The sequence below is a fragment of the Pteropus medius genome, unplaced genomic scaffold (assembly GCF_902729225.1).
Source record: "Pteropus medius unplaced genomic scaffold, Ma_sr-lr_union100, whole genome shotgun sequence".
Lineage (NCBI taxonomy): Eukaryota > Metazoa > Chordata > Mammalia > Chiroptera > Pteropodidae > Pteropus > Pteropus medius.
In genome coordinates, this window is record NW_024350926.1 from 8,461,873 (window position 1) to 8,486,125 (window position 24,253).

Here is a 24,253-nt window from a genome sequence, read left to right on the forward strand (position 1 = left end):
CATTAATTTGCATGATAGCTGTGGAGGTGCCAGTGAAGTTAGTGATGTACTATTGTTTGGGGAGAGTCCTGCCTGACTTTGTTTATAAACACTGGGCTGGCTGCCTACAGGGAAAGGAGGTCACAGCGCCGTCTGAGCCGTGACCTCTGAAAGGCCAGAGGCGTCTGACTTCTCTGTCCCTCTCTCCCTCCCCCTTCTCCCCTCCCTTAATTCTTCTTCCTCAGACCCGCTAGAACTCCTCCCCCTCGCCATTCCTTACCTTACCTGTGCCTACCTTTACATAATGATTCCCGCCACAACACACGCGCACAGGTCAAACTTGGGGGGCGGGGGTAGGGGGAGGTAAAACAGATTTACTCTAAAGGTAAAGCAAACAAATGGACTTCAGGAAGAGAGAAATATACAGGGCTGTGGAAGTACAGAGATAGAGACCCGGGAGCCGGAGGGGTCACTTTTAAGATAAAAAAGCTCACAAAGGGGATAAGAGCCAGGTTGGGGGAGGGGAGAGAGTCAGCTGACAGCGGTTTGACTACCCACAAATACTACGCGCAACTATACACACTCAAAAATTTCTCTCCTTTTTGCATTTCCTCTAGTTCACTCTCGCCATCAAAGAGAGGGTCCATTCTGGATGTGAGGTCACATTTTAAATCTCCCCTTCTCTGAGTTCCTAGGAAAATACACCCCTTTTCACAGGAATGAGATCTGGCACTCTTCCACACTGTTTTTTTCTTTTTTTTTCAACTATTTCATTGTAAACACAGTGTGTTTGTGCCACCTTCCCGAATCAGCCCCGCACTTCCCGACTGACTGTCGACTTCACGTCTTCCCCTCACACACATGCAACCCCCACCGCTTCAACCTCCCCACTCACACAAAATGACAGACACTGGCATCCGGATCGAGTGTGTTTTGGAACAGAAAGAGTTGCTGGCTTAAACAAAAATATTAGTTAACAGACTGCCTTTGTTAAATAGCCCCCGGGTGGAGAAGACCCAACAAAAAGAGAGGAGGAGGAGGAGGGGGCTGAGGATCTGAGAGTGTCTGCGGTGATGTAAAGGGTCCCTAACGCCGAAATCTTGTAATACCTTGTTTCAAACTGAGCTCCTGTGTAGCCCCCGGAAGCGCGGTCAAAAGCCTGGGAACCTTGTCCCCTTGGGCTGGGCTTGGCCTTGGGGGAAGGGACGTGGCGGAGAGGGGGCTGAGGCATCTACCCAGAATTGGGGAGGGGAGGGCGGGGACAGGGGGACAGACGGCTGAAGTCTCATCAAACCGCTGGTAAAGCCCGGGGTGTCCGCGGCGTAGATTTGGCGAATGAAACGCGCGTTAGAAAAGTCTGGAAGTGGAAATGGCCTTTTGTCTCAATGTTAATTACTCCTTGCTTCCAACACTCAACACCTGGGATCCCTTCTGGGTTCTCGCCTAACTCGGCGCCCGGAGCAGGGTGTCGGCCCCGGCGTGGGCTCGGCTCGGCTGGGGCAGCCCTGGAAAGTGCTGAGCAGGGTCTGGGGAAAGTTCTCGGTGCTGCGGAGAAGCCTACGCTCTTCTCGCTTGCAAATAAAAAGTACCCCCCCCCCAGCCCTCAATGTTCTGGGAGGGGCGGCGGCGGGTTCGCGCAGAGTTTAGGGACAGCGGAACGGGGAGGGGGGACAAGGTCAAAGGTTGACGACAAGGGGTCCACAGGGATCCGAGGGGAGCAGCTGGGTTTCCCGGAGCGAGGGGCCGCGGCGCAGGCGGGTCGAGCCGGGCGGATCGCGCCCGGTGCCCCGGAGCAGCCCGCGGGCCTGGCTCGAGCTCGCCCGCCTCGCCGCGCCCCTGCCCGCGGCGCCGCGCTCCGCGCCTCCCGGCCCGGCCCGGCGGCCCCGCTCCTCGCCCAGCGCGGGCGCGTCCGGGGCCCAGCCCTGCAGGAAACTCTTGACTCGGGGCTGGTCCCTCTCTGCCCCTTCCGCTCAGCCCATTAACCCCCGACCCTCACCCCAGCTTCTCTTCTCAGGAAAGAGGTGAAAGAGGACGAGAAAGAGATGATTTCAAAAGAAAACACACGCGCGCTAGGAGGGCAGTGCTCGCCGGCAGAAGGGAGTGCGAAAGTGGGCTCCCCTCTTACAAATCCTCCCGTTCCTTTTGTTTTCTTACTTAGAATTCAATAACCGCTGCCCCACCACACACACACACACACACACGCACACACACACACACACACACACACGCACGCATGCATTTTCCAAGAAAAGAGAGGGGTGGGGGCGTAAGGAGAAATAGCCACCAAATTTTTAAATGGTTTTCCTGATTTGACGTTTGGTGTTTTGACATTAATGTTATTGATGAGGTTTCAGGGAAACAAGGCAAAAGAAATAAAGGAGAACTTGAAAACGAAATGATCATCGTTTCCCTCTTCTTCTCTGCCAGAAATAGACCCCTTTCTTCACCTGAGCCTGAAACAGACTTATTGTTCTCAGGTGTTTCCTTCATCACGCGCATTTCCCCGTCTGAAATCGCAGGAAATGGTTTTCCCATCAGTGAGCTTGTACGTGGAGCCCTCTCCCGCAAAGGGCTTGATCTTTTCTGATTCGAACGTGAAAGTTTCCTTGCCTTCATTTCCCCTCCGTCTCTTCAAAAGCCCCCACCCCCTTCCCCATGCACACACCTCAGATAGTTTTCTAAAGCCAGAATTTTTGCTCTCTAGGGTGTTTTTCGGTAAACAGTAACGCTACATAAACACCTTCTTCACTTGCAAGTTACAGAGAATTTAAATTTGACCCTCCTGGGCATGTATGTTTCTGAAGGCACAGGGATAAAGCCCACTGAGATGCAATCAGACACCGCAACCAAGGGTGATACAGTGGCCTTGTAAAAGTAGGGCCGTAAACAAAGTAACTTTAAAATCTTAGAAAGCTGTCCAGTTTGAGCAGATTTCTTCCGAAGCAAGTTTGAAACGGAATGAAGTCTTTAGAGAAGTCGATAATTTCCTTTCTGCTAAGGTTTAGTAGCCCTGGTTTCTAATGCACTAGTACATGCGCTGACTCCATATCCTAAGGTGCTGATCTGCTTTCTTTCTCTTAATAAAGACCATATCTAGGTTTTAGTCTCCACTCCAAGCCTCTGCACTTGCACTGGAAGCTTAGCCAGGCGCTGTATGTGGGCAACCGGTTTCCTGAGCTGGGCCTGGGACTGCTCTTCCCAGAATTCTGCTTTTTATCTTCCCAGGTGTTTGTTGGGTTTTTTAAATCTCATTTGCAGCAGACCTAGGATTTTCCAAGTGTTCCCTGATAACGCAAGGTTTCAGGCCAGCGAGATGCACGTTTGCGGCCTCTGTGGTTCCTACTGCTTGTGCCGTAAACCTTACTGGTGGTATTTGGTAGATTTGGTGCTTAAGGCCCAAGACAAGGTTTCGAGGCAGATCTCCACAAAGTAGAACTTCAAAGGCCTGTCAACTCAAAAGCAGCTGACACTTCACCTGTCCAGGAAGCTGGACATTGCAAGTATTTCCTGTTTTCGGTTTGTTTAATTTGTTACTCTCGTCTTCTCTGTAGAATTCTTATTTTTGAAATATTGCATACATGGTGTCTCTTTGTGACCTGTGGTGTAGCAGTGTATCAAATGCTTTCTGAATATCAATGGATATATATGGATATATATATATATATGTGTGTGTGTATATATATATATATATTCCATATTCAGTAGGGGGTATTTAAAAGTGTGTCTATTCCTAGTTTTAGTTAATTATCTTTTAATGAAAGTGTCACTCATATTCACATCTGTAATATTGGAAAGAGATAATTAGATTTTCAAATGAGAATCAGCCACCTTAAATTTTGCACCAGAAAATACCAAGTATATTTCATTCTAATGAGATCTGTAGTGGGGTTTTAAAATTCATCATAATGTGCTTCAAGAAAGATAATTCAACAGACTCGCAAGATGAAAGATTTTTTTTCCCCCTAAGTCTTCTTAAAGCTATTACATTGGACTTATGCAATTCTGATAAAATATTCAAAAATATTACGTAAAGTCTAGAACTGTACCCCTACTGCCACCCTTGCGCCCATCACTTCTTCTCATTAGAAAGTTTACTTTGACTAAACTATCCGCTTCCATCTTCCCTGCCCTGGTTTTTCTCTCCTGCCAGTGCAAGCGAAAAAAGATACTTGTTTTAATCGAGCGCCTGCGGATGCAGAGTGCAATTCCTCCTGCGGAACAGGCCGGCCAGAGCGGTCTCTGCACACAGCCAGGCACCCTCTATTTACATACATCTGCATATCTGCTCAGGCCCCCGCATTTCGCCATTAAAGCGCGTCCCTGTCTGTAGCGGGATCCGCTAGGCAGAGCCCGCGTCTCCATTGCCCTCACTCACATCTCTACTTCGAGCTCCCTAGTAAACAAATCTCTGGTCCGATAATAATGACTTTGCCTCATTCAAATAAAAAAAAAAAATCGAGTAGTTAAAGGGCATTCTACATGGTTTTGCTTGGACCCCCCCCTCTTCGCTGAGCGTGTGTGTGTGCGTGTGTGTGTGTGTGTGTGTGTGTGCTCACGAAGTTTGGGAGTCGCGCTCGCGGGGGCGCGTGGGGTGCAAGCCCCGAGGTCCCCATCGCTGCCCTGTCCGGGGTCGCCGCGTCCCAGGCTCCCGCTGCAGCGCTCCGAGCCCTGGAAGCCGCCAGGCTCCGGGCCGCTGAGAGTCCGGGCTGCGCGTCATTTGCAGTCTGGGGAATGTTGATCACCTCACTAATTACACCTCTCTCTCCCCCCTCTCCCTCTCCCTCTCCCTCGCTCTCCTCTCTCATTCCCAGAGTGCATATCGGGAATAGACACACAAAGACATGCGCACTCAACTTAATCAGCCATTTTTTTAAACAGGGCTAAAACGATAATAATTAGCAGAATAAAGACATATCGGATTTTCATTTCCTTTCCTCCTTTTCCCAACCCCTTCACAACCAAACAGCGAGACCGCGGTCGGCACATGCTTTAACTCGTCCCGGACCCCCGAGGACCGCTCCATGTCCCCCACTTTCTGCTCCAGCGTTTTTATTTTCACCCAATAAAGTTGGAGGATTATTTTTTTATTTTTTTAAATTTTTTTTTTAAATGAACCCTCTCGTTTTACTTGGATGTGATCAGCTGTAAGTAAAATAAAAGCAAAACAAACAAACAAAAAAAAGAGGCGAAGATCGAGTAGGAACTGCAGGGGAAATGGAAAGTAAGTTTTTTCTTTAACTTTTATTGAGTAGTTTGTGTTAAATTTAGGTCGAGTATCGATTATCTTTCCAGCCTGATCTTGCACAATCTTTGATATTTCGCTCCCTCTCTCTGCCTCTCCGCCTCTCTCGCTCTCTGCCCCCGGCTCGCTCGCTCCCGCTCGCTCTCGCTCACGGCCCCTCATCCCGACCATCTCTTCCGCTCTGCCCCCCTTTTCTATCTCTTTCCCCCTTTTTCTTTGGCTCGAGGATTCGCTCCGCGGAGGGAGGGGGGCGCACGGAGGGGCCTGATCTCCCACTGCCTTTGGGGGACTGCGTTTTTCGGGATTTAACTTTTGGATTAAGCGGCGGATCGCCCACGTTTGGCCGAGCGTTGTGCTCTCCGGTTCCCTGGCTTTTCGGGTTCTGTCTGCACCGCGAGCCCGGGCTTCGCGGTGGCCCGCGGAGGCTGTCAGATCGCGGCGGCACGGGCGCTGCCGGGGACCCCGCTCGCCCGGCGCCGCGATCGGGGTGACCCTTCCTGCGCACCCGTCCTCCGAAAGTTTGGACGTTGGTCGGTGGGGCTCGGCGACCCCATCCCTGCTTTATCACCCCCCCAACCCCCGATTCGGTCTGGATTTCCCCCCTTCCTCTCCCCGAGTGCCCCCGGAGGGTGCCGGCGCGGCGGAGGCCTGGGGTCTGCGCCCTCGGGCGGGGGCGCGGGCCGGGCGCGGGCTGCAGGCGGCAGCGCGCGCGGAGCGGCGGCGGCGGCGTGGCCGGGGCTGCTCCCGGCGGGCGGGCGGCGCACGGAAGGCAGGTCCGTTAGGAGGCGGGATCGCCGGGCCTCGGGACCCGGCGCCCGCCGCGAGGCGGTTCTCGGGCGCCCTGGCTGCCGGTGCGCGTTGGACCAGAGCACAGATGCCCGAGGCTCGGGGTCCAGAATCTTTTCCTTTCTTTTTGGCAGAGAGCAAGGGGTGTGTGCGTGCGTGTGTGTGTGTGTGTGCGCGCGTGTGTGTGTATGGGGGGGAGGCCGTGGCTGGCTGTGAGAACTGATTTATTCCCCGACTGCCCCCCCCCAAAGGGGTTCCAGGTCTACGAGCGAACTTCACCTCCTTCGCCTCTCCGGCATCAGTGCGCCTTCCGGCCGCGAGCAGCTCCGGGCAGCGGGGCTGGAATGCGTCGGGTCTCGCCTTCCTGCCTCTTCCACCTCACTCCCCTCCCCCATTCTTTCTGCTCTTCTCTATCGGACAAAAAAAATAATAATAAAAATTCTCATGGATGGTATAAAGTTTCTCCGCCGATGTCCAAGTTACAGAGGGCTCCCCATCCTGTTCCCCTTCCCCCAGAAGACGGTGCACACTGGTTTGCATTTCTTTGTTACCTGCGATCCGGGCGGGGGGCTCCTGTCGGCGCTCGGGCTGGGGTCCGGCCGGGAGACCAGGCTCCGGCGGGCGCCTTTGGCCGCCACTGCTCACTTCCGCGCGGTTCTGGTGAGGTCTTAGCTACCGTTCGGTGAGACACCCTCCTTGTAGGTACCAAAGGTTCAGATCGCAAACGCGGACTTCCCCGCCACGCCGACTCCCTGCACACACACACATACACACTCACACTCAACACACACTCACAGACTCACACACACATTCTCCCTGCACTCCCCCACCGCCAGCCCCACCTTGTTGCCTCTCCTCTCCCCCCCTTCAAAAAAAAAAAAAAGCACACACATAACAACAACAACCCCCCCAAAACCAAACAAAAACCCAAAGACAAAGTTCACTGGCGGAAGATGGTGGGGTTGACACTGACCTGCACAGAGGCAGGTTCGCTGGAAATCTGGCGGTCCCGGTTTCGACAGTTGCATTTCCTTCTCCTGAGTCTCATTCCCCTCCTTTTTTTTTTTATTAACTCTGTTCCATGTTTAATCAAGGATCACGTAGATGGCAAAAGGAGAGGAGAGACAGAGAGAGGAGAGAGAGGAGAGAGGAAGAGAGAGGAGGAGAGAGAGACAAGAGACAGAGGAGGTTTTTTTTTTTATTGTGTTCTGGATTTTCAGTGGCTTGATCCCTATAAACGTGGAGTGCTTAAAGCTCATATGTAGTATTATATTTTTAGTTGGGTGGATGGATGGCGGAGTCAGGGAGAGGCTGCGGCTGCCGCTGCCTTTTCGGGTGTTGCTTAGATTAAGGCTGAGACTTGGCTGCGATTGAGACGCGACAGTGACACGGGCATCGATCGCTTCCATTGAGAGCAATGCAAAAACACAGCCCGGGTATGTAACACTCTCGGTGCCATCGACACTCGCTTTACTTTATATTTACTGGCAGAACTGACAGAGCAAGCTCAGACTTTCTTTCTTTCTTTCTTTTTTTTTCCCTCTCTTCTCTTTTCTAACTGAAGAATAAAAACAATGGGGCATAGAAGTTGTTGGAAATGCTGGTTTAAATACAACAGAAAGGAGATATTCGTGATTATTTCACTCCCTCTGTGGCTGATTGTGTTTTAGAGTTTCTCTTCTCCACAGAGGAGCATATTAAAGAAGATGAAGATTTTCCTTTTTTCCTTCTTTATCTTTAAAAAAAAAAAATCCTTAAGGGAATATTTGATAGTTTTCAACATTTGCGGTTCCAATCAGCAAGAAGGCACACAAAAATAAAAGATGGCTAGCCAGCTGTTTTAACCTCTTGCACCTGGCTTCAGTGTGGGGATCATAAGGTTTATACAGTTATTTTTTTTTTAAAGAAGGTTTTAATATTTATGGCATAAAGCAGGGAGAGAGCATCACTGTGTATTTACTCAATAACTGGTTGCTTTTGGATTTAAAAAAAGTAAGCCAATATTGAAGTGTTTTCATTTTTATGGCAATGGAGATATAGTCAATGAGATATGGGGGAAATACCATAAATCTAAAAAGTGAAATGTACCTAAGGAACAAAGAAAGGTCAGGTAAACCAGCTGTGTCAGTCAAAGCCATAGCATCAGCTGTGGGGTTAGGCAGGGAGAGTGGGCTCCGGGTCTGCGAAGGGAAAGTTGCCACTTAAAGTTCAGCTCCATTGTCATCTTTTGCAGTTTTTAGCAGATGAGCCCTTATCTGTTCATTAATTTTGAGCTAGTTGGATTATTTGAAAAGATGCTGCACCAGCAAGGAAAACAGAAAGGAGGCTGAGAAAAATCGCTGTTTAATATTGCAGAATTTACTGCTTCCATTCTGACCATGAGCCTAAAATTTACACAATGAAATTTGATTATCTTTAATAACAATATTAGATCCTGCACTGGATGGATGAGAATTGAGGTGGTTTTGTTGATTGCAAGGGTTTAATGTTGCATTTCAGAATCTGATGTGGTTTGGCCTCCCTTCCATTAACTGGAAAACCCCTGAGGTTTTACAATTATTTCTTAAAGATAATACATTTAAGATCGCATTGGTAGGCTGAAGAAAAGTCATAAAGGCAAGACGGGAGGCCCTTAATAACTCTTGAGATTCAGACATGTTCAGCAGTTAGATTGGCTCTGCCTTCACCAAGGGTCGACGATGTGTCATTTCCACGAAGCCAAATTGCCCTCTGCCTATATGATATTAATGTGCAAATCAATATTTCAGGGATTAAATTTCCCTTCTTCATTTTTTATGGTTTCTACCTCAATAAGTCTCAAGTCTATTAGAAGAGGCTGGATGATTTAAAATCTTTCACTGCAGAATGGCTTGTCGTAGTCCTGTTTCACAGACCATTTTAGGATTTTCGTTATAAAGACTAAGGGCATCCGAAACCAGTCGTGAGGCAGTCCAGGGCCAGGTTCAGTGGCATAAAGCCCTTGTTCGACTAAGAGCTAAGAGCTATTGGAAATGTAATATATATGTTTCTGTTATCTGCACACACACACACACACACACACACACACGTATGCATGCTGCTGCTTTAAAAATATTATGTTAATCACCTATTGATTTATTTCAAAATCGATGGAAGTGCCTTTCTTATTAGTGATTTGTTCAGCATTCTTGAAGACTGTGTTAATTTTCTTAAAGACTGGGCATGGATTAGCTTGGTGTGAAAATATTTGGGAGGGATTTTCATCCAGCAGCATTTTCCTAAGGAATATTTCTGGACACCGTTGTTTGTCAGAGTCATAATCAAGTGTTGTCATCTACATACGTTGTTGTCATAGCTATCATTGCATTTTGTGGCTGAATGATCTGGCTGATATCTGTGAAGGGAGGCCTTCTTCAGTTCCTTCCACATTTCTTTCTAGCACTCAGGAGGCACAATGTTTCTTTTAAGTCTCTTGGAGAAACACAATTGCAAAAGAAAATATGCGATTTGGTTGGAAATAATACAAAGCAGAAATTTGGGAGGTCAGAATAAGAGATTGGGACTTTATCACATAATCTTGGGAAGGCCTACTGTCTATCATTTGGTGGTGTTTTATAGTCTAAAACCATCTGGACCAAGTTCCGCACAGCTGCACGAATTTCATATGTGATAGAACATTTTTTCCATTCAGTGTGAAATGTTCCTTCCTAAAAAACGTACACCAGACTCGCTTAATTTAGTCTGTTAAAAGAAATGCACATGAAAAAGGACAAAAGGCTCTTTAATCTCTGCAAGCTGTTTGTTTTTCTTCAAGATTCCTGTCTGTTTGGGTTTGAAAAGTCATGTTTATCGAGGAGATGATTCTGAGGTGTGACATTAAAATAATATATGATTTTTGGACCGGTGGCCATGCTCCTGCTTAATTTGCAGAACTACGTTTTATGCCTGTCAAAACACAGAGTTAATCTATCCTTATTTACAATTAATCTCAATAAAATTAATCTTAACTATGCTTTATTCAGTGGCTTAAAATATCTAATTATATTCAATTAACTGCTGTCATAGTAATTAACATTGCTTAATTGCCTCTGCATATATTTGTGTAAAGCTCATTAGGTGCTGCTGGCTCCTTTTCTCCTTTTCTACTTGCTATTTTTGCTGTTGTCAAACCATTTTCATCTCCCAAGGTTCGACAGTGTCAGCGAGGGCAAATTCTTTAACATTTTCTCGAAATGAGTGTCATTGCCTGCCTATGAGAAGATACTCGTTCTGAGTCTTTAAAGGCGAATCCGTGCCCCCCACCCCACCCCCCACTCCTCTTCCCTCAGCCCTGGTCCCCAGCACACTCACCAAATATTTTCTGTCATTGTTGCTGGAAATATGAGAAGCCAGGTTAAGCTTTGTGCTTATAAATGAGGAGGCTTTCCGGGTCTGCCTAAGGGATGTACCCACAGGCAGACTTATTTTCCTCCAAGACCATTCTAAGGGTTAAAGACTTGGCCAAGGTTCAAACTGAAAAGCGCCCAGGGAAAGTGCCTGTGAATATGTACAAGTTTCATGTAATTAGCGCTTAATTATATTAACATATGCAAATTGTCAACTTAGGAGCTTGTTGAGCTGGCAAAGATCAGCTAGGCACAATTGCTGTATTGTTCAGAAACAATAATGGATTTCAAGTTGGATTGTGGAAACACATAACTAGCTATCTAATTTAACTCATACCATGGTGAAATTTCATTAGTCTCCATGGAGACTGGTTTAATTGTGCTGACTAATGTTCTGGGCTGCAGAATGTCCTAAAAAGAAAGCGTTGTTTGCCTAATCCACCTTACAATGACACTTGTTTGTACATGTTTCCCTTGTGTGAGAATTTGCATATGCAAATAAATAGTTTCTCGGCCCCCGTTTGTCATGGCTGTTCATTACCCATGAAGAGGACATTGTTACCAGGCCGTCCCTGACTCTCCCAAGGCGGGATAGTGTCAACCAGTCCAGCGACATTCTTTCATAATTTGTTTCTGATTAATAGACCAGAGTGAGTGTCACTCTCTTTGGGCATCTGCGAAAGGAAGGTCAGTCCTTTCTGCAGTGACTGAAGGACTTTCTCTTCTGATGAGCCTTCCCCTTTTTCCACTCATTGGTTAACATAATCATATTTAAAATAATGTATTCTTTCCTAAGCATGCCTCTGCTAATAATCTCTAGTTTCCTAAAGCAAAAAAAAAAAAAAAAAAAAAAAAAAAAGATAGGAAAAGAAAAGAGATTCTGTCATTGGAATATTAATCCTGTTTTTGACAGAAAGGTAAACTGATATAATTGCTTTTCAGTTGAAGGAATGGGGGTTTATACAAGTGTGAAAGCATCGGAAAAGGATTAGCATTTTTTTGCATAATGAAAAGCTCTGTTGAATAGCGTCCTGAATGGCTGACTGGATGACTAAGATGAAAGGAAAATGGAAACGCAGGCTCCTCTCTTTAGGCCTGTGCTCCGCTGTCTCTAAAGTTATGTTTGTCCAAGACTTGAAGAAACAAGCAGGGGCTCAGGTTTCAGCCACTTGATGAGATGCCCCGAGTTTCCAGCATCCCTGGGAAGTAACGCGTAAGACAGCCGTGCAGCTAGAGGGCGTCGCACAGAGGTTTGTACCTTGGAGGGTTTTCAGAAACATGCTGGGCTGACCAGATATTGGCTATTGGGCGTCAACAAGTCCCAGCACCTTGCTGGCAAAAACAGTCGTTTCGGAAAAGGCCAATGGCGCGTGGTGTGGGTATTTAATCGAGTTACTGACAGAGTACGTGGTGGGGGGTTTTCCCCTCCGTTGGCTATCAACAGCTGTCTCAGCCGGTGGAACGCTTGGCTGGGGAAAGAGTTGTGTGACTTTGGGACATAAATGTTGTAAGCGGCCTATCTATCAGTTTTCGTGGATGGGAGGGGATGGCAGAAGCGGATACAGAGTTATTTTCTTAGGATTTCACTCATCTCATGTTGCCTCGTAGGTGTGTCGCGTATTTTTCACTTAGAGATAAGTCTTTGAAAAGGTGGCCGGGTACCTTACGTTCACTCTAGGAAACATTCGCAGCCAGCTTTCTCTCGTCACCGGTGCGGGGTGTAACTGGGTATCAGTTGACAACATGATCAGGGCTCTAAAGGATGTTTCTTCAGCCAGAATTAGGGTAGTTAAAACATCATGACTGTTAAGACACCTTTGAAGGTGGGAATCGGTTCTTCTGTCTGTAAGAAGTCAAATGCAGTGTGGGTGATTCCTTCCGTGTGTCCATTTTAAACAAGCCCTTTCCCGTTTGGGGGGTCACCCCAAGGGAGCCACTGAAGACCGCCCCGGAGCTGGGTTGAAAGATTCCGCCAGATATGAATCTGACTTGTTTCGTTGCTGGGGTGTAGAACTTCCCTTTGCCTAATCACTTCAGCGATTCGGCGGCTGCGGTGCTATTAACATGCTTACGTGGAAACTTGGGAAATCAGAAGTGTTTTCACGTAAATTAAAGTATAAGGGTTGCCTCTTGAGTACAGAATATTGTAAAGGGAAAGTGTTTGATCTTTGTTATATAAAGTCACCGAAATTCTTTACTAGAGTCCTTTTAAAAATTTGTCAAGAAATTCTGGATTGTTTCAGAAACTTTTATGGCTAACTTTATGATATGCTTGCAAAAAGTCTTAAAAGAACAAAAAAATAATCCACATGGAGGCTATTTTTTTTTTTACATGCAGAAGGGCTTATTAAGGTATTTCCATAAGAAAAATGTGTTAATTTAAAAAATAAATTCATTTATATTTTAAGACATTGTTAACCAAGCACCACCATGTGTTGTACCTGGCAGCTTTCCAGCCACCATGGGAGTGGATCACACATGGGTTAATAGTAGCTTATGTGATGTCTGCATTCTTAGGAAATGGGCAAAAGCCCAGGGTATTCCAATATCAAGATTTCAGGAATCGGACAGAAAGCAGAATACATGTTTATATGTGAACAGATGGACGCATGTGAGAACTAAGTGCACAGTTTCTCTTGGCACTTGTTTTGGTTATCCCCGATGTTGTAACCGGGGTCTTAGTGCGCTCAGAGCCTTTGATGGCTGAGGACAAAATGGTCTTTTAATGAGGGCTCGATGGCATGATTTTCTTGCATGAGGATTGTACCCCGTGCGATCTTGCTGGATTTGATGTTCTGTTAATCCCCCAGTGTCAGAGGTCCACAAGTCGCCTCGAAAGTTTGATATGGTTTCACGTTTGCCGTACAAGCCTCTGTCGGAGAATGGCTGCTCGCCACTCTCCTTGCCTTTCAAAGGTCTGCGAGTGAAGTAAAATTTAGCCATTTTGAGGCACTTTTGAAAGGATGCACACAGCTTCGGAATGGCGTTGGCACTCAAGTCCTATTTGGCAAGCAGCTCATCTCTGATATGATTAGCCACTTAACGTTCTGGAGATCAAAAAAAAAAAACAACTAAAATTTAAGAATTTGAGCAGCTTGACTCGGTTAACGCGTCACGACGCCGTGGTGGTCTAAGAGAAGTTCTGAATAGGTGTTTTCGCCAGACAGGTCAGGTGTTCGCACACTAGCATCACATGTGTATTTAGATGATCGATCATTTCTAATGTTGGCTTGTCCTGGGGGTAGGACAGTGGCAGTTGATCACTTCTGAATGGTACCCATTCTAGCGCCTCTAAAATTTACGGGTTCCATTGTGTTCTAGCTGTAAAAACAGAAAGTGTTCTGCAAGTATTTACTCAGATCTAAATCATTTTAACCAGGGAAAATTGACTTTTGGGTTAAAATATGCATTTTATAACTGTCCATAAAATTTTTTTTTCCTTCACTGTAAAGAAGAAAGGAAATCTATAGCTTTAAAAACGGTAAAATACAAAAACATATGAGCTGGTGTATGCCACCTGGTTATATGGCTAACAACAAAACAAAACAAAACAAAACTTCGTAAGAGAGAAATTTATGGAGAATCTTAAATTTTGCCTGCTTGGAAGAGTAAATGGAAGAAGCCCATCCATTTCCCAAAGTGTCTTCACTAAACCTGAAGGCAGTTCACGTGGATTCTCTAAAATACAGTTCTTAGTCGTTTTTTCTCATATATTTGGGAATAATGAAGTTAATACTTAAAATTTTTCTGAGCCACTAATTAATTGAGAACGAGCCATCTCTTTTGGTTTAGTAGACACACACCAGGAGTGTGCACACACACACACTCACACTTCTACCCTCTGTCCATGTTAGTCTCTCTCTTTCCTCTTTAGATGTATTCATGGGGGGAGCCTGTGAAATCTTCCCCTTGCAGACTAAGGATCTTTCCTTTTCTAAGGACTGGCCTATATGGCCACAGGAGAAGAACAGGTTGGATGGTAAAGCAACTGGAAACTCGCAAAATACTGAAGCTGGGAACTGCCTTGGAGTTATTCAGTTCATCCAGTCCATGTTAAAATATGGGCTATTGGATTCAGATGCAATTGCTGAGTCACTCAGCAAGGTAGGAAAATGTCAGGCCAGGAACTCAGAAATCCCAACTGGAGGACCCATGGTCATACAACTATTATGGCTGCTTGGAAAGGGGTTTGTTACATGACTGAATAGTGACGAGGGGAAGAGGAAGATGTATAATGGTGACCCCGCAGCGATACTGTCTCCTCTGAGGGGGTGGGTTCTCTGTTAATAAAAGGAGACACACAGAATCTAGATGGCCACTTATCACTGTGTGACTGTAAACGTATTTTCGCCTAAGTAGGAGGTTAGACTGGGTGCTTTGAATGGTCAAGAAGAGTGTATGGTTCTTAAACATACCGATGATCTCAGTGACTTAAACGTATTCTTAATAGTGAACACAGTGTTAAGAACAAGTTTCTATTCTGCATGAGGAAAGTAAACCAAGACAATGCTGTGATGTTTCAGAGGCAGCATAGTATATAGAAAAAGTGACACTTAGTTAAAACCAGACATTCTTTTGATTCTGTTTAGCTCAGTTTGTTTTAACTTAAGTTTTAGACATTTGAAAATCTACTCCATTCTTTGACAACTCAATGACCAGTAGAAATTACGTTAGATCAAATAGACACCTGGGTTAGCTTCTTGTTATGGATGACCTTATCCACACGATTTAACCTTCCTGAGCCCCAGTTTCCTAACGTCCTCAACTTTTCCTCCGAGTTGTTGTCGAGATTACATAAGACTCAAGTGTTGTGAACATTAAAATAAGTGAATGCGACGGAGCCTGAGGCCCTATGTTCATCTTCTTTGTTTTCAATAGCTGGTTTTAATGTAGTACTCAACTACGGGGCATTTGGTAAAGCAGAGCTTCAGGAAATTTTTGAGTAGAGATGCCTCTTTCCCACAAGGGAGGGAGCTAGGAGTTAGGCAATGGGTATGTGGAAGGAGGTGTCCTTCTCCCCATATTTTCTCACCTAGGCTGTCACCTAGGTGGTATGTAGGTGGACAGTCTTCACCTCGCTATCTGCCACTCACTCCATCATCACATGTTGCTCTGGTTCTGAGTTGTTTCTAGATGTTGCTTGCATTTCTGAATCTTTTTCTAAGAAGCAAATTGGAACTGAAACAGTTTTTAAATAATTCAGACCTCAGTCTATCCATGAATTCAAGATTCCAGGCTGTCCACTACATACAATAATAGAAGAGACCACAATGCTTATTTCAATCTTGAAGTTGACTCAGATTGCTTGAAGGCCTTTGGACTAGAGGATGCTTTAGAAATACCTTTCTATGTACTGGGCATTATGGTGTTTTGGCATGTCATGACGTGGATGTAGATACTGCTACGTGGTGCCCTGTACATCAAAATTTATACCAACTTAGAGAAGAGATCCAGTTATTAATACTTCAGCAATATTGTAAAACCCTTTTCTTGGGGGATTTTATAGCCAAGTTATGAGTCTCTTCCTGGCTTACCACTTGGAAGAGATTGTCGTCCTTTATCTTTCTACAGTAATGCATTATTCAATGGAAGACTACCCAGGTTCAAAGATGATGAATCATTTTAAGGGCTAATAAATTTATAAATAAAATTTTTTGGACTATCTAAATTAAAATGGACTTCAATTATGGTTTTTCCCAATGTGAGACATGAAAGATACACATTAAAATATTGTGTATATTTTTATGGGAAATATAAGTGTATTTGGATTATAATTTCCTAACTGTGAGTTTGAATTTTTTCTTCATATTTCTATATGTTTGGTTCACACTTTTTGTTAAAGTTTTCCTTAAAAACGAAAGTGTGTGACTTGCCTATGTTTTAGTCATTTATAAGTGGCCTTGGACTTGACAATTCATTTGAAGGACATTTATTTAAGGCTAAGCATTTATCGAATACTAGTAAAGTGAGGATATATTTCATTGAAAGAAAACAGTTAGCATCTTAGCATTTTTCGTGATGCTTGTCGAAGTGGTTCCTGAAAAATGTCAGCCTCCATGAAGGCAGCACTCATGTCTGTTTAAGCACTGTATTCACAGTGACAGACATTGCCAAATCCTTGGGAAATATTCTTAATTAATATCTTCAATAAATATCTATGGAATAAATGAAAAAAAAATGAATGAGTGTCAATTAAAAATATACTATAACTGAAAATAACTTTACTCTTGGAATCTGTCTCTCCTCTTGAAATCTAGGAACTGATTAGAAATATACAACCTTAAAAACATCTGGGTCTGTCTTGGAGAATCCTACAGGGAAAAATATTCTCCAGCACACTCTAACTGGGTTTTTATATTAGAACCGTAGATTGTTGCAGTCGGAAGGGATACAGAACAGTTCCCTCGTTTGACCCACAAGGAAACCGAAGCTCAGAGAAATTCCTGAAAAATATCACATAACTACACAGCGCAGCTGATGAGATCTAATGCATATGTATGTGTCCCCTTCTGCAAATCATTTAATGTTTTTTTTCTTTTTTTCACTTTAGTCGGCTTCGCTCCTCCCATATCCAAAGATTCTGTAATATTAACATGAGAATCATTTCTGTTACACTGGAGATTTTTTATTTGCGGAATTTTCCCCAGCAAAGGCAGATTTTCAGGTGGTACCTTTTCTGTGATGACCCTAGACAGACAGGCTGGCTGCTCTGGGATCCTAGAGCTGAGTGGCTAGAGATAGGACGAGAATGGCCTGAAAGGTGAAAACTTGCAGGAAACAAAGGGGCGGGTCCTTTAGTTCTCGAAATGAAGCAGGGGGCACATTAGGAGTCATTCGGGTCTGCCAGAAGTGGCTGCTCACGGAAGCCTGTTTAAGTGCTCACATTCACCAGGAAATCATCATGGGCGGAGCTTAAAGTGGTTCACCTCTGATTTATTCATGAACCTCACAGAGCACTTGGCTTTGTCCTCGCTCTGGGAAGGGGGACTGGCGCCAGTAAGAACAGGAATAAAGAGCTCCTCTCGTGGTCCAGGAGTGAATGGCACTTTACCTGCAGCCTCACCTGCTTCCCGAGGTCTGTTGGACTGCATTGACCGATCGGCTGTGTGTCCACAGATGAATTGAGAGGAGAGGTTATAACAAGTACCCCCTCTGTCGTTTCCACAGTGTACATGACGAAATCTACAGGACTGGAGCTTGGGTTCTAACCTAACCTGAAGGTGGTGGCATTTGGGCTAAATGGAAAGGCTCCCCTCTCCCTTGTCTTTAAAGTTTGAAGAGTTTCACATTTAAAAACAGTTGGAAAATCGTTGCTTCTTTCTAATTGAAAGATGCAGCGATCTCGGAGTAAAATGGGTTTGGACAATCTCTCTCCCAACAAAAAATGAATTGAGAGAGATTTAATAACATAGGAAATTAAGGTTCGAGAATAAAATATGTACAACACAAGTAGAAACAAAGAAATGGGCTTGCCGATGGAACAGCTGTGTTTATCTGAGTGGCTGTCTGTGCCACTTCACAAATTCTGCTTACGTTAAGGGACAGGGACCTTTAAGAGACAGTCAGCTGGCCGGTTTGCACTGGAGCAGAGGTTGGCTAGAGTTACTTAAATCCCCAGAGCAACATTTAGTTAATGCTAGTCTCTTTTGTTTTCTCCCTGATCCTGTCCAGCCCGGCTTCCCTCTTCTCCTTTTGATGAAGTTGGTCTCTTACTACTTAACGTGCATATATTGACACAGAAATTTCCTCAAATTTTCACAACACATTAACCCAGAAGAGCCATATTAGGAGATGGTGATGAGAGTTAATGATATGTCTTTAGATAAAGCCATTCCCCCAGTGCAATCACACCAGAGTCATCAGCTCATTTGTCATGGCTGAAGTGAAAACGTCAGGGCCAATGAGTGTATGAGCTCTGAAGGGGGCGAAAGGGCTTTCGGAGAGGGACATTTTTGTGCTGGGAGGTGGCCTTGGCTTAGAGTTAGCTCCAGGGACATACTGGGATGGGCCAACGCTGGCTGCTTACAGATCCTCAGCATAACAGAATTAGTTGGGACAATGGAGAGGTGGGGGTCGTGAGGATGGGTGTGTTTCTGGAGACCCGCTCTAGGCTGCAGGCCAGAGACTATGGGAAAAAAGAAACGAGGTGATTTGCTAAAAATTATTTTAAGGGATGTGTCGCATGCCGGTCCATTGATGTCAGCAAGCTTGAAGTCACAGGTTCGCATGGCTTCAAGGGAAGACCTAAATTTGTGCACGTGGCTTTTGTTTTAAATTTAGCTGCATGGAGAGAATTTTGATCTCAAGATCTAGAAACTTTTCCGGGAGGTAGTATTTGAGAACACAAAGATAACATTCAGGCATAGAGTACTTTTGAGAGTATCTTAGAGCGAAAGTTAATACTTAATTTAAATAACAATCATTACGGTGAAATCCTTGTTGCATTTTTGAACTTGCACAGAACCAAGAAGCTAAACTTTCTTTACACAGACTTCATTCTGAAACTTTAATTGAAAATTAACTTATTTTCTTCAGCTACCAAAGTCCTTATCTCGGATAGACCAGTACGAGCAGATTTATTTCATTTCGGACCAGTGAATTGTTCTTGCTCAGATAATGTGCCCACACAACCTTTTCTTGTTTAATTCTATTGATTTACAGTGTTAACGTGGAATAATCTGATACCTGTTTCCTGCCCTTTGAGTATTTCTCGTCAAAGAGGCTGATTAGCACCCCCCCACCCCACCCCAGGGTCTTTAGCTGTTTTAAATGTATAATTATCATTGCATGTCATTTGATAGCTGTACTAATTGCTGGCAACTATTGTCTGTTTGCACTTAATGCTGAAACCTGATCAACATCCTGCTTTGGTTGATGTTTGGTGGTAAACTTTAATTAACTCTTATTGCATTGAAGAAGAGTTCAGGCTTGCTGCTAACTAATCATTTACCTTCATTATGTCCTGACAGCTTCACTTGTTCTCGATCCTAATAGATACACCAGTCAGTAAATAAACCTACAAACCTTATGCCTGGTGGTCGCTCCACGCGGCTACTTGGCTACTTAAAGTATAAGGTAATTGGGCCCAGATAATTATTTAGTTAGTTTAGTATCTCTAGTTCTGCAGACACTAATCTTAATTGCCTCTCTCATGCCGGACAATTTTATTTTAATAGAAACCGTAGATTTGAGATAACATTATTCCTTCACCACGGTTCTTATGAACATGCATCTTTTCAATCAATACAATTAAGCTTGTCTCCTGTTGGAATTCTTGTCATTATTTTTCCTGAAATACTTTTCCTGTAATGATATTGAAGTTAAAGTAATCAGGTTACCAGCAGATCATGTAAAATTCAACTCAGAATTGCTGGCTGCTTGATTTTAATTTGTCTGACATCAAGTTTGTTTGAAAAGGGATAATATGTGGGTAAACCAAGGAGCTTATAATTATGGTTGACGTTTGTTTGTTTATAATGAAATCTAATTAAAGTTCATACATTTAAAACACAAAAGTTAATTACCGAATTGCTCACTTCACTTATGGACAGCAGTCAAATTAACTTTCAGGCCAACCCCTCCTCCCTACAACACACACACACACACACACACACACACACACACACCCTAAACAAAAGGCTCTCCATAATAGAAATAAAATAGCCCACTAACCTTAGTGATCAAACACAAATTTGCCAATATGTTATCCAGAAGAAAACTTGGCCTTCTACTATGTCCTCTATTATGTTAGTCCTAATGTGGTTTTTAATATAAAATAATGTTAAATATTTACATAGGATATCAAAGGGTACATAGGACATAAAAAGAGACTTCTATCTGATAGACCTTAAGAGTATTATGTAGAAAAAGACACTTGGTAGGGATTTAAAAATTATGAATAGAACTTGTTTCATTAAAACTATTTTGAAATCATGTAAAATCACTGAAATCATTGCTCAGAGAATAGGAATGTTTGCTGGAATACCTGACCTGTGATTAGTTTTATGAAGATAATTATGGTAGGTTTAGCCTGCAAGGAATGACATTAAAAAAAGTACTTAAACTGTTACACTTATTGTTATGTTGGTTATGAGATCATATTGGTGAGAATCATGAAACATAAATAGTTATGCAGTTGTTTTCTCTTTTAAATATTCAGTTGTTAGTAGTTCAGTAATGAATTTTATATCCGAAGAGGCAAAGAAGGTAACAATACATGCATATGTTAGAATATGTTATCTTCACATTGTATATGAGATAAACACACGTATGGAATGGTTCTCACCAGTCTGGTAAATCGCTCTTTGAAACCCAATATTCTATAGTTATATATACCTTAATAAAAACAATCAAGATGAATTTTTTAAATGTTCTATTATGACAACTTAAAAGCATTATCAACTAAACACTTAGATTGTGTGTATGCCAGAGAAGAGTCAATCACATTTTAAAGACTAGAAATATAAACATATGAAAAACATGGCAAATATGATTTATACATTTCTAAAAATGATTGATGCAGTCCATGTTCTTCCTTAGAAGTGTATAGACTTGAACTTTCAACTACAGTAGGGATTGAGAGGGAGGGGTCCGAGGACAGGATGTGGTCCCGACTATTGGGGGGATGCTTTGTGTAATTTACACAGCCTTTGAGTATTTCTAGAGAACATATTTATATGTATTTTAATATAACACCTGATTTATTTGTAGATTAATATTCATTTAGGGAGGCAAAGTAAAAGGATCGAACAGTCATTTAACTCGAATCCTACTTTGCATAGATGACACGAAGGGAAGATGGTTGATACTTAGGTGTGGCTGGGCAACCGACATTCAGAGGTACCTTTTCTTTCTATAAAGAAAACAAACAAACGAACAAACAAGTAAATAAATAAAGTGGTGGGGAGCCAGTATATTCTCACAGTATTGGCAAACGACAGCTTTCTAGCAATGCTTTAGCTGATTAGGACATCCCAAGCCTTCAATGAAGCAATCACTACAAAGCCCCAGTGTCAACTGGGGTACTAGCAAGAACAGTATCAAAGAAAGAATCAGAAAGAGGGACTAAACATAATTACAGTTCGTGTCCTTGTCTCACACCAATGCGAACTATTCATTCTCAGTTAGAATGAATAAGAAAATTAGAAATCAACTAGATTGGTTAAGGGTACCAAAGTTTGTTTACAGAGGGTCCATCTAGCTCACTGATGATGAATTTTTCCCGAAGCAATCAAATAACATGAGTCATATAATAGTGTGCTCTGGTTAAGGAGAGATTATTGATTTCTCTCTAAGGAAAGTAGCTGGAGTTTGATTAAAGTTTGAAGAAAACTGAGTCAAATTCCTATTTCCCACATCGGATCAAATTAAGAACTAATTATTGGACCGGTCGGCAAAGTGTACTTTGCCTCTTAAGTTCTCTAACACATATGTCTATGGAGATGTTAATTGTCATATAAAGTCCATGCAGGTTCAGAGATAAGAGAGAGAAGGAGGGAAATCGAGGCTGGGAAGAGAGAAGGAGAGAAAGAGACAATGAGAGAGAGAGAAGACCACCAAGAGTGAATCGCAAAGGTCCTGCTTAAAGAGAAGGAACTAAATCTGCATTGAATATCTAATCTAGGTCTTAATGAGAAAAATGAGAGGAAACTAGGGGAAAATGACTGAGCTGACTTGTACACTCATGTTTGTCTCTGCAAACTTTCTCGCCTTCAACATTTGCTTGTTTTAGACGCTTTGGGTATTTTGGTCACCTCCTTTCTCTTCAGACTTAATTACCTTCTCCCCTTTGTCGTGACATGGGTGGAAAGTTTTTGCCGTGTCAGGAGAGGTCGTCACACATTCTCCTGCAGTTCTCTTCATTAATTCCTTCTTGCAGAAGCATTTTCCCTCGTGCTGGGAAGGTAGAAGGGCGTAACAGAAGAGTCTTGGAATACCAGCAGGAAGCTCTAAGCTAGTTAATGCAGTATAATTGTCTGGACATACACTGGTCTTTGTTTGTGTGGTTCACTTCGAATCAGCTATAATTAACTCTAGAGTGTTTCCAGATTGCCAGCAAAGAAAAATTACAGCTTTTCTGTTTTAAATTGTAAAGCTCACAAACATCAACTATGCAGATTGCATTTACTTTGATGTATTTCTATCCTGCAAAGGAAAAAGAAAAAAAGCTATTGGCGCTCCCCCACCCCATCCCCCGCCCCCCAAAACGTGCTTTCGTTAAGTTATTTGATTTAGTGTCTATTGGAACATAATGGCTCCTTAATAGTTGGGCTCGAAATCTTTTGACTTCATATTTTCGATCCTTTGCAATCCTTGTATTTGCCTTGCCTCGTGCTAACTGCAGTGAGAACGACTTTATGCAATCGTTTATGAAATACTGGACAGATACTAAAATAAGCAAATTGCAGAGAAAGCCGACCTAAGAAAACCACCAGCACCCACTTAAAAGACTGAGATCAAAGATGTCTTCTGACGTAACCAGTGCTGCCACACAGGTACTTTACCTGTGTTTTGATATATCAAAAGAGAGACTGTGAGAAAAGGGTAGTTTCACGACTTTCTTCTCTTGGTCAGTGCACCACGCCCTTTTAAAAGCTTCTGTACAGTAGTTTGTAATTATGAATTCCAACACGGGTAAAAAATGAGGTAGCTGTGTGAGCTAATACAGCCGAGTACACAAAAGATCTGTCAGCAACTGATGCAAAAAAAAAAAAAAAGAAAGAAAAAGAAAAAAGTCCAGCCAAAATCTTTTTTTTTTTTCTTCTTTCTTCTGAATTTAACAATAAGGAATTTAAGCCTCAATGTGGCTTTAGCAACCAAAGAAAAGAAGCTCTTGGTGTCTGCATAATACCACTTTGATGGATTTTTTTCATCAGTTCTCTGTACGTGGCAACAAATAAACAAGTATAATTATACTTGTGAAGGTCTATTCATTGCTTTGTCAGGATTAGATATATGTGCCGTTTTCACACTGTGCCTCTCTTTTGTCTTTGCCTAACTCACTATGACATATTGATAGAGGATTTGGAATGGGGAAAAGGCCACAGCAGAGACAGTGATGACCTTTTGGAAACTTGATATAATTCAAGGATTTTTATTTATTTTCCTCTTTTTTTTTTTTTTTTTTTTAGGGCTTGTAACTTGTTACCAAATTCACGTATAAGTGGGCAACTTTTAACCCGTTTAAAATGGAGTAAATAAAGACGGTGCCATGAGCTGGCTGAAGAGCGGAAGAGAATAGAAACAATGAGCCCAGGGCCACGCTGGTCTTCTTTCCCAGCACTTAGCCGAGTGGCCAACCTAGCATTCCTCTCCCTTTCTTCTGTCCCCTTGATCACATCACGTTCTTTTTCATCATTTCACAAACACTGTCTCACTGGACCCGAGAGGGCGGGCTGGGACGATCTCAATTAAAAAACAGAGGTAAAACTGGCCTCTCTGATTTTGGGTTCTAATGGGAACTCTTGCTTTCTGAATGCAAAGGAATTCTATTGTTCCGAAGGCACCCCCTTTCATTAGCCGGGCTCCTCGTAGGTGGGTTTGGTCACTTAGCAGAGTTTAGGCAGCAGTGACTGCAGAGCGAAAGCAAAGGCACCGACGAGCAATAAAAGTTCTTTTCTGCATATTGTCCATTAGTTCCGAAAAAAAAAAAAAAAGGGATTTACACATCAAAGTCACTGATCTTGTGAATTACTGAGAATACCAAAATATGTGTACACGTATTCTAAACAGACCTGCAGGTATGTATTGTTCCGAATTTGGCATTGAAATTGTATTAGGTTTTCTCTTTGGGATTTCTAGAGGACTTTGGTGATTTCTAAAGGATAGGATGTTTGGCACTAGAGAATAGAAATTAGTAAAGACTAAATAGAAACCAGCCTAA

The 24,253-nt window shown here is 43.3% G+C and overlaps 2 protein-coding genes across 2 annotated transcripts in view; one reads left to right on the plus strand and one right to left on the minus strand.

The window, feature by feature from the left end:
• Positions 1-7,055, minus strand: part of LOC120585441 (basic salivary proline-rich protein 1-like) — a 14,220-nt gene extending 7,165 nt beyond the window's left edge. Inside the window, exons 1-2 of the mRNA XM_039841745.1 lie at positions 6,981-7,055; positions 6,559-6,679 (exon numbers count right to left, since the gene is read on the minus strand). Coding sequence (XP_039697679.1) covers positions 6,559-6,679; positions 6,981-7,055 — 196 coding nt within the window. The remainder of the gene's footprint in view (positions 1-6,558; positions 6,680-6,980) is intronic.
• The window catches only part of ZFHX4 (zinc finger homeobox 4), a 174,011-nt gene continuing 154,506 nt past the window's right edge, over positions 4,749-24,253 (plus strand). The window contains 1 exon segment of the mRNA XM_039841908.1: positions 4,749-5,200. The gene's annotated coding sequence lies outside the window, so the exon portion shown is untranslated.